Source organism: Antrostomus carolinensis, unplaced genomic scaffold (genome assembly GCF_000700745.2).
Source record: "Antrostomus carolinensis isolate BGI_N321 unplaced genomic scaffold, ASM70074v2 scaffold6064, whole genome shotgun sequence".
Classification (NCBI taxonomy): Eukaryota; Metazoa; Chordata; class Aves; order Caprimulgiformes; family Caprimulgidae; genus Antrostomus; species Antrostomus carolinensis.
Genome location: NW_010312762.1, coordinates 83,642 through 93,910, shown reverse-complemented (window position 1 = coordinate 93,910; position 10,269 = coordinate 83,642). Strand labels below are relative to the sequence as shown.

The window sequence follows — 10,269 nt, the reverse complement described above, 5'->3', positions numbered from 1 at the left end:
TGGTTCTGCTAGCACAGCTTGGTCCAAGGCACTGCCTTCTCCTGACAGCAGGAGAAGGCAAATTTACGAGAAAGAAAAATATAGTCTCTTTTCCATGCCACAGTCTAGTCTTAAGCTTTTTTGGCAAAGCTTTTACCCTTATGAATTCCTTGGTGATGAGTGCTGTTTCTTTGACTGATATGCAAAGGCAGAGGAACATTTCTACATCACTGCCCAAACTTTCTAAAACATACTTAAATAATTTACATAAAATCCAAATCTGCATGTGAAATATTCTCATGAGTCAAGGGTTTATTCACTGTGAATTCATTCTGTGAGTGGGAGGAAACCGAAACTGTCTTGGCTAAAATGACCTTTATAAAATATAGATCTATTTCCTAATATTTATGTCAGATTCTACTCTTTTTTTTTTTTTCCTCTTTCTTACCTCAGTCTGAAACTACTTCACCAACCCTTTGCTAGCACTGCTTCACATGGATGTTAATGCTAAATCATTAGAGTTTCTTCTGTGCCCGTGTCATTAAATAGTCTCTCTCTGATTTACCAGAATGTGGATTATAATAGAGACATTAAAAAGGCATGTATCTGTAATTGCTTTTTAATGGCATTGCTATTTATGGGTAATTTTAGTTTCAAAGTAACCTGGAAAATCATGTAAAAACATAAAAGCTTTTGATGATAAAGGTGTGCCAAGGAAAATTCATCATACATTATGTTATTTAATTGAAGTACTGTTAAGGATCCTAGAATGAAGCAGGTTTTTAGGCGCAATGTGTTATACTTGCACAAGTCAAACTCGGTGTTGTACCAATCATTGCAAATTCATAAACAGAAATATATATATATATATGTTTTATATGAGCATTATTAAGAATTATCATAGCAGTTCCAGGTGTGACAGACATAGCCTGATCCACGAATAGCAGAAAAAAAATATTTAAGCCAATTTTAATTCAGTGATGTGTGGAAATGCATGTTCTGCATTTATACAGCAATCCTGTTTTTCATCTGTGAATGACATAGTTCCCAATGCAGAGGAAACTGAGTTAGCTCAGGAGTCTCCTAATGGGTTTTACATCACTAAACAACTTTCAATATATCACTTAAATCTTAGCTCAAGAAGGATGGTTTTCCAGAATCCTATTGAACAATTTTCTTAAAAGATTTGTTTCTTTATTCTGGGCATCTTCTGAGTTTGTAATGCCTACACAAAATAAAGCAATTTGCTGCCAAGATTTCTCCACTCATGTCTGCAGCAGTAGCATACATATGTTTTATTTAAGTGTGAATAATTCTGTGCAGTGTATGATGATGAGGCATCAAGTGTATATATTTTTTATAGGTAGCAGATAGATATGACAAACATTTTCTAAAGGGTTTTTGTGTGTCCAGCCTGATTAAGTGCCTTAGAGAAGACTGATTTTCAGAGGATGGTTGCCTAAGTGTCTGAAGCTGTGCATCTGAAATAACCATTCACTTTTAAGACTATTTTATATATGTGCAAATGCATATTGTACTCCAAAGTATATGTGTGTGAGTGTGTGTCTGCCCCTGTCATTTCTGCATCTCTGACTCATGTCTGTATACGTGAATAATTTGTATATAATCCTGTGGAACTTTATTTTCTGGCAGATGAGTCTAGATTAATTCCTAAAACCCTGAGCAACAGCAGAATTACTTTGCAGTTTTAGAGGGGGGAAATATTACAGTAAAAATGAAACAGACTTTTAATTATCTGTAGTCATTCGGATGAAATCTATAATGAGCTTGATAAATGCTGATCCTTTAGGCATCGATTTTTCAAATGACAGTAGAACCAAAAATATCTGGAAAGGCATTGTTAGCTTAGACTACATAATATTTTTGAGGTCTTGGTTAGTAGGAATAATTAAAATGACTTACGTAAGATAGGTGTCATAACTTTGACAGCAACTAAATGTTAAATGTTATTATAAATGAGTTACTTCCTTCAACTGAGAAGTAAATTGCAATTTTGTGTTTTAACTGCTAAAAGACAGTGTCTGATCCTGCTCTCACCCAAGCTCTTTCCCAGCATATCTCCAGTGACTTCAGTGCAATGAGATGCCCTCAAAGTGGGTGAGAAGCAAGTTTGGATCACTGGGTCAGCAAAAAATCTTACTGTAGCAAGAAATCAGACTCTATTTCTGCCATTAATCAATTCCTACATAAGTAAAAGCAGAAGCAGGTGATGCTGTGGGGTTTTTCTTTGTGTTTCTAACTGCAGGCTCAGGGCTGGAGGGGGAGAGGAGGGATGCTCAAGCCCCAGCCACACGGCTGTCTGCTGCACGTCTGCCACGCTCATAGTCTGCTAAAGCCACGGGCACTCCTCTAGTGTTTTCCTACAGTCATTTGCTTTAGAATTAATGTGTTTAATTGGTTCATAAAGAGTTCTGACACATGGCAGAGTCAAGGAATTGGATGCAGTGGAAATGTGCAGCAAAGAGAGAGGTGAAAAACCAAAGGAAAAAGCTAAAAAAAATAGTTTACCCTTTTCCCAGTGTCCTAATTTCACTGGCCATTCTTCCTTTCCCACCTGAAAAACACGAACAAGCGCCTGACCTGACAAACAGGTGTGATGGTCTGTGTTATCTCCATTAGAGGTCCCACTGAAGTCATGTCTTGTGGAGTCAGTCACTCAGTGCCCTGGCAACTGCCAGCCTCATATACCATGTGGTGGTACCCACAGATTTGAGGTTTGTTTAAGAAAAGCACCAATGTGGTTGTGTTGCTTTTTTGTGCTTTACTTACTAAGAAAAATGGATCTGTTGTTTAACAGTGTGATAATAAACATAAGCATGGAAGAGGTGATGAAAGGGGGATGGAGGAATAATGTGGGGAAAAGGAGAGGGAATGGAAAGATCATAGAATGGTTTGGGTTGGAAAGGACCTTAAAGCTCATCCAGTTCCAACCACCCTACCGTCAGCTGGGACACCTTCCACTAGACCAGGTTGCTCAAAGCCTCATCCAACCTGGCCTTGAACACTTCCAGGGAGGAGCAGCCACAGCTTCTCTGGGCAACCTGGGACAGTGTCTGACCATGATGATGAAGAAGGTCATGTCTGACCAAAGAAGAATGGCTAAGATAAAATGCAGGGAATGTAGGAAAGTAATTAATGGGTAAGAAAGAGGAAAGGAAGGAGGAATATTTCAACCCTTATCCTTTCTCTCAGATGCCTCCATCCTATAAACTCGCTCATTGCTTGGTACCTCAGGCCCATGTTTTTCTGTTGCAAACACCTGGAATCGCCTCCTCCCGATGTCAAGTCATATGTTGAAGCAGAATTAGCTGGAAATGAACCATCGCCCTCTGAGAGCATAGCTTAATGTTACTTGAAAAATCACTCCAGGCTTTCCCAAGTCACCTGAAGTGCCATCTGCCAACAGCTGCTGCAGTGTTGGGGATGTGCTCCCCTGTTGCAGGGGCTGAGGCAGGTGGTGCAGGGCAGGAGCAGCCCATCATCTTTGAGCCTGAACGGTGGAGTACGTGCTCGTGTCAGATGTGGCTTTAAAAACAGGCAGTTACACCTTTGTCCAAGAAATGATGCTGCTAGCAATGCTGGAGAGTGATTGTATTTTTATTGGATGGGAGGAGTGTTAGCAGGAGCCCGTGATCTCCTGCAGCTTTGCTTGCTCTGGTAAGAATAACCCTTACACACTTGAAAACCACACGAGCACTTGCAGTCAGTCTCCAAACAAAAGCATACAGGTTACTGAGACAGTGGGTGTCTTACTGGCTGGTTTTTTTTGTCCCAGTATGATTGTGCTAGGCACCAAAAATCAAAGCCTTGTCCATCGACTTCCATGGGAACAGACTTCAGAGCAGATCACACAGTAATTGCTGCCATTAGCCTTAACATGTTGCCTGAAATCTGCAGCTGCGGGTTTGTTGTGTTACCAAATTAATTGATCTTCATGGAAGTCAGTGTTTTAATTGGAAAGGAAGAGTGGCAGGGGAGAGTGAGGACACCCTTGTGAGCTCTTGTCTGATCTCAGAATCTCCACTCCACATTTATCCCTGGCCCATAAAGGATTTGGAGGCAGAGCAGGAGCACTATTTTGGGGAAATGTAGCATGCTTGCCCTCTTAACAAGCTATTTCCCTGGTATTGGCCACTGCTGGAGATAGAATATAGGACTAGGTGGAGCTTTGGTCTCTCAACCTGCAGCCAAACTTAGGGCTTTTGCACCTACTTAGTTTTTAAATGAGGATGTGTACCAGATTGGAGGCTTGAGGCTTAAACACAGATTATGCACAAAAATATCCTTACATATCTTTGCCCTTTTCATCCAGAATTTTAAAAGGTTAGTGAGAGACACAGTGAGACACAGGGCAAAATGAAGGCATATCTGTAAAAGTCAATGGTGTTCTGCAAGTGAAATATGAGGACAGCCTACTTAGAGCAAATGGCTCATTCTTGTGGCAAGGAAAAAATCGTGGGTTTAGTAAAACAAAAACACTATTTTATGTTCCAAGAAACTGGCAGAAATGGCAAGATAACTTCATTTAAATTAAAAATGCCAACCTAGAGGCACACACTCAAAAGCAAGAATAAGATACAGAGAGGATGTGATTGTTGGTTGGAGTCTAGGTTTATTAACCTAGACTCAGTGACTTTTTGTTAATGTAAGAGCCCAACTTCCTAAAAATATTGCAGATGCTTGTATGTAACATTTTGTAATCCCACAGCACTATTTACATTTCGTTAGTTATATTTTAATAAATTCTGATTTTTCATTGGAATTGCTTAAATTTCTATGTTTATAAATTTTTCCCTGTTAGCATGAATTTTCTTGGATGTTTTAAATAGAATTCAATACTGGTCTGGAAATGTTCAGCTGAAAGTACAGTTAGACAATTTGCCCAATGACATCTGTTCAGCAGCATCATTTTACTCAGCTGCAAATGACATATTTAATTGAATGAAACATTTCAAATACACTTTGACAGCTTTCCAGCCCAGTATCTCCAAACTTACGATTTAATGAAAATATGCCATGCTAGAACTGTTACAGGGACTATAAAGAATTTCTTTTATAAAAGGCAGTACTGTGATGTTAGAAAAGAATGCATTAAAATATTACGTCTGCCACTTGTGTTATTTGTACTACTTAGCTTCTGAAACATCTCCATGTTTTCTAGGGAATCTTTTGAGCCATGATTTTATGGTACTGTCTGCACTGCCTACATCTGTAACTCTTATGCTGTGTTCTGCATGGAAGATCAAAATGTTTAAAAAAAAAAAGAAAGAAAAGCCCCTAGATTATCTTGTATGAGTTTTAATGGAAGCATAATAATAGGAAGTATGCATTTCAGAAGAAACCACAGTACTGTCATCTGAGGAACAGATCCACGGCAGCAGAGCCAGAAGTTTCAGAGCCGTGTTAGTCTTTAGTCTCGCCAAAGCCAATTCTGAATACTGAGTTGCTCAAATTTGTCCGGCTTCAGCCTGCAGTGTAACGGTGCATGTTCCTTTTGATGTTTGCTGTAGATACTTCAGAGGTGTAGTAGTTCAGTGCTTATTTCCAGCATAATGCTTAACTTTTGGCATGCTGCTTCAGGGGTTCACCGCCATTTCCGTTATTTTAAGTTAAAACTACTTAATGAGGCTCGCACAGTAAAGTCTCTCTGAAGCAGTCAGCTGACAACCCTAAATGCACAGAATTGTATTTTTCCATCAAAAATCAGTTAGCCAATAAGCCCTGTCATCTCAATTTGTGGCCAGCGAGTTTTTGGAGCCTTTGCTGAAGGTGTTTGCTTTTCATGGCATACTGCCCAGCTGAAGCGATAACATGATTTCTGTTCTTCCGCTACACAGGGAAGCGCAAGGAGGTGATATAAAATATTCCTCACAAGGAGCTCTCCTAGGACAATTCTTTGAGAGAGATGCTGAAAACTGTCAAATCCTGCTCTGGTATATTGGAGTGGGCTGGTGAAAACCAAAGTCAAAACATCTTGGAGGTTAACATGGGCGGGATGCTGGGAAACTGGTTCTGACTTTGGCTTTTGGTGTGAGATGAGCAGTTTTAGTCAAAGCTCACAGAAGTGGTACCATTCCCTCTTCTGCCAGAGAAGTTTTGCTATGTCTCCAAGCTCTCTTGCAAAGACAGAGTGAACCTTGCTGGTGTTTCTCTCCTTCCCCCATGTATGTTGTGTGGGTTGCTTCCTCCCTTAATGAACATCTGAGGTGCAGGGTACCTAATGCTGTCCCATTAAGACTACTCTGAGGGTTTTGGCCAAGCTTAAGCCATTTTAGAGATAAAACTTGTTTTTACCCATCTGTTTGGTTGGAAAACACATTGTTTATCTTCTTTCAAGGGAGAACATGCTTTCACTGCAATGCTGGTTAGCAGTAACCTCTTAATTAATGGTTTGGAGTTAGAATGGTAAAATAAATGCTACAGTTTTGGCAAGTAGATGTTTGCTTTAAACATTACAATGAGTGATGGAAGCAGGGTGTGCATCGAGAGCCTGGAACAGCATGGGAGGCTGTTGACGTGCTTAATTTCATTTCAATCTTTTTCTATTGAAGTTTAGGGAGATGAGGTTGATGGTTTATTTTCCAAGCAGTCAGGAAACAAGAAAGCACTCCATCACTCAGTGATTGCCACCTAGGGAGGTGGTTTTCTCCCCTAGCCATTCAGACGTGTTTGTTTAGACTGTTCTTTGGTTTTCTATATGCTGCAACCTCACATAGTGACTAGTTCTGAAGGCAGAATGCTTGTAGGATTTAAAAGCTGTGCTTGTCCCTCTTGTCCCCCTGTCCCCAACATACCAGAGAGCAGATGTTGATCAGGGTACTTGTGGTTCAGTACACTGTCCAGGTACAACTCCGAATGTGGCTCTCACTTTTAATGTTGTAGCATGTTTTTATGAAAATTTCTCTCTTTGTGCCAGATACTGTTCCACTCATGAAAGGGGATGGAAGTGGGATTTGAGCATGGACTCCAGTAGACTCAGGATTACGTGAATTTCCACATCAAAAGAACTGGGTAGTAGTATAGAGACATATTTTTCAAATGTAGTGTATGACCAACTCAAATTGTCTACAGATCATATGAAATAGGCCAGAGGCTACTACCATAGAGTTAATATTGAAACTTTGAATGCTCAGTTGATTTCCCAGCTATTATAGTTTTATTTTGTTCTCCTTTTTTTTCCCTCTGAATTGTTGTGCTAATTAAGCTCTGTGAATTTCAATCTCTCAGGTTCTACAATTATGACATTGCAGTCCCACTATGGCAGCACACTGGAGTGTAGCAGATAGGATATTATGAAGTGGAGACATTCAATGGGAAAATGTCCAAAAGCATTTCAAATCACTTAAGATAATTAAACAAGGGGAAAGAAAGTGGCGTGTTTAAAGAATATGTGCTGGTTTTGTGAATAGGATGATGTTAGAGGCCTGTGCATGGGAAACTCATTACCCATGCTTCACTCATTCGTTATATTGTAATGAGAAAGAAGAATTGAAAAACGCCTCTGTGAACGTCGCCTTTGTGACTATCAGGAGGTACTTGCTCTGAGACCACCACTGCAGAAGCAGCAGGCGTAACAGACTTGGTTATTCCTATGGATATACCTCTGAAGAAATACAACAACTGAAGAACTAACAACTAATTTCAGTATAAAGGTCAAAAGGACCTGAATTGAGATGCTTAAGAGTTAATGGTGTCAGTAGACAGAGGTTTAGATGACATTTTTTAGAACTGGCTGTATGCCATCCTGTTTCACTCTCCTCATCTGCCCCATTTGTAGGCAAGGTTTAAAATGCACAGCCAGAGGGCTTTTAATAAGAATTTGTATAATACAGTGAGGCAGTACTTGGATGGGGGAGAAAACATGTACTTTATAATTCGGAAGGAGGAGAAAGAGTAACAAGTATCAGTGAAGGTCAGAGCTTCAGCTCAGCTCTGTCTGAGCTGCAGGCAGCGTATCTGAGAAGGAAAGCACCACAGTCGAGTTTAGAATCATAGAACGGTTTGGGTTGGAAAGGACCTTAAAGCTCATCCAGTTCCAACCCCCCTGCCAGCAGCAGGGACACCTTCCACTAGACCAGGTTGCTCAAAGCCTCATACAACCTGGCCTTGAGTGAGCTTGAGTCAGCCTTATACTACCAGTGACTTTATTATGATCGATGCTCCCACAGAGTAGGTAGAGCAGCTGACTGTCATCATCTAAGAAGTCACAGGAATATTTAATGTTCTTCCTAAAACACCATTTCTTGAAATACTGTAAAAATGCTGGGATGTTAGTCAAAAACAAAGGTAAGCAGAAAAGCAAACTTCAGAGCATGAAAAGTGTATGTTTCTCTCTGAATCTCAATAGGTTCTGTGCACCTCCTCTATATTTCAAAACAACCCTGTGAAACACCTAACCAAAGAGTGCATTGCCATGCTGTCGGACTCCAGAACAGAAATGTCCGTGTGTGACCATATTTGAAACAAGATTTAAGGTGACAATTTCTGCCTTTCAGTTGCCCAGGGCAGTGGTGGAGTCCCCATCCCTGGAGGGATTGAAGAGTTGTATAGACATAGTGCTGAGTGACATGGGTTAGTCGGGGACTTGTCAGTGTTGGGTTCACAACTGGACTCGATGATCTTAAAGGGCTTTTCCAATTTAGGTGATTCTGTGATTCCACAGGGTAAGGAGTTGCAGAAAGAAAGATCGGATCGTACATCTCAGCACTGTGAGTCTTGCAGTATGTACGCAGAGTGCTCAAGATTCATTCCTAGGCAGGTCAGACCTCAATATCAAATAGTCAACAAAGCTCTAGCTCAGATTTCAGGCCACTTTACACCTCCATGAGATGCAAAAGAAAACCCAGTGCTGCTTTTAGAAATTGCTTATGGTGTTTCTATTTCAGGCATAAGATTTTAGCTCAGTGTCCAGTTCCTGCTTCACTTTATCCCATCTCAAAGTCCTAGTTGATGCTTGATGGCAGTGGGCAGATCACGCCACATCCCTGGGCGTGCTGGACGGCCTTGGGCTGTATGCCACAAGAGAAGCAGCCCAGGTCTCTCCTCTCTCACTAGCACTAACAATTAGGGCTGTCAGAAGCAGGGATTTGTTATTGTAAAAACTTGGGTCTCTTCTGTCAGCCTTGATTCCCTGCTGAAGCAAAGGTCAAGTTTTATGGTCCATGTCATGGTCCTTCTGAGATGTGTAGCAGTGAGCCACACATCACCCAGGATGCTGAAGAAACACGTACCAGACTATCCAGACATCGTATTGTTTGCCTTCAAAGCAGTGCTGTTAAATCTCAGTTGCTGGGTGTCACTTTTGTCTCACAGAGCATCTTTGAGATGCATTCTGATGGATAACGATGTTGGTGTGTTTCCCCTTATATCTGTATTGCAGAGGGATGACCTGGAACAAGAAGGGCAACCAAGGAATTTTCATCCTAAAAGTCAGATTGAAAAACAAGTCTGCGTGCTGTGAGAAAGAGATTTACTCCTTAGGCTTTTGTCTGGTGGTTTCTCCTGGATCACCAAGGGAAACCCTGATGCCTGCTCTGACTCTGATAATTCTCAGATTTTTCTTGAGTAGCACTAGCATGAAGAGCACACGGCTCTTGTCATGTTTTATAGCCTGATGTGCTATACCTGGCATGTGGATGGTTAAGGGAGAATTTGATCATAATCTGCACCTATCTGAATGATATATGTACCAAGAAGGGAAAACAATTGTTTCAGCTAGTGAAAGCAGTGTAACTAGGAAAATCTAGAAAAGGCTGAATATCAGGAAATGCATCATGACAGTAACATCTGTTGGAATGCAAAGTAATCTCCCTTTGAAAGTGGTGGTATCAGCATTACTTCTGACGTTTGAAGCTGGATGAGACAGAACCTAATTTGATCTACAGCATACTTGGCTTCCAGGGAGGCCGTCTGTATGATCCACTAGATTTTTTTTCCATCTCTAACTTCTGCGACTCTGTCTTTCTGACTCTCCTTGGGTGATGAAATATCATTATAACCTTTTGAAATAATATATTGGTGCCTGGAGAGCAGAGAGTGATTTTCTCATTTGCAAGTGAGAGGCAGTGTGTTAAATTACCATTCCTGTCATTAAATGGATTGAGTAAAAAGTTTGATGTATTTAAAACAAGACATTTTCCCCCCCTCCCCAAACGAACTGCCTGAGACTTCACATTGCGAGGGGCCAGGAAGGTGAGGATTAGAAGTTTAAATAATGTTCATCATATTCCCTGAGGCTTAGGTTAGTGGAGGCTGCTTGACACCTGAAAA

At 40.8% G+C, this 10,269-nt stretch overlaps 1 protein-coding gene across 1 annotated transcript in view; it reads left to right on the top strand.

The window, feature by feature from the left end:
- Window positions 1-7,413: 7,413 nt before the first annotated feature.
- Window positions 7,414-10,269, top strand: part of ADAM12 (ADAM metallopeptidase domain 12) — a gene marked incomplete at its 3' end in the record, with an annotated part of 83,437 nt that continues 80,581 nt past the window's right edge. Inside the window, exon 1 of the mRNA XM_010167099.2 lies at window positions 7,414-7,532. Within this exon, the coding sequence (XP_010165401.2) occupies window positions 7,414-7,532 (119 nt within the window). The remainder of the gene's footprint in view (window positions 7,533-10,269) is intronic.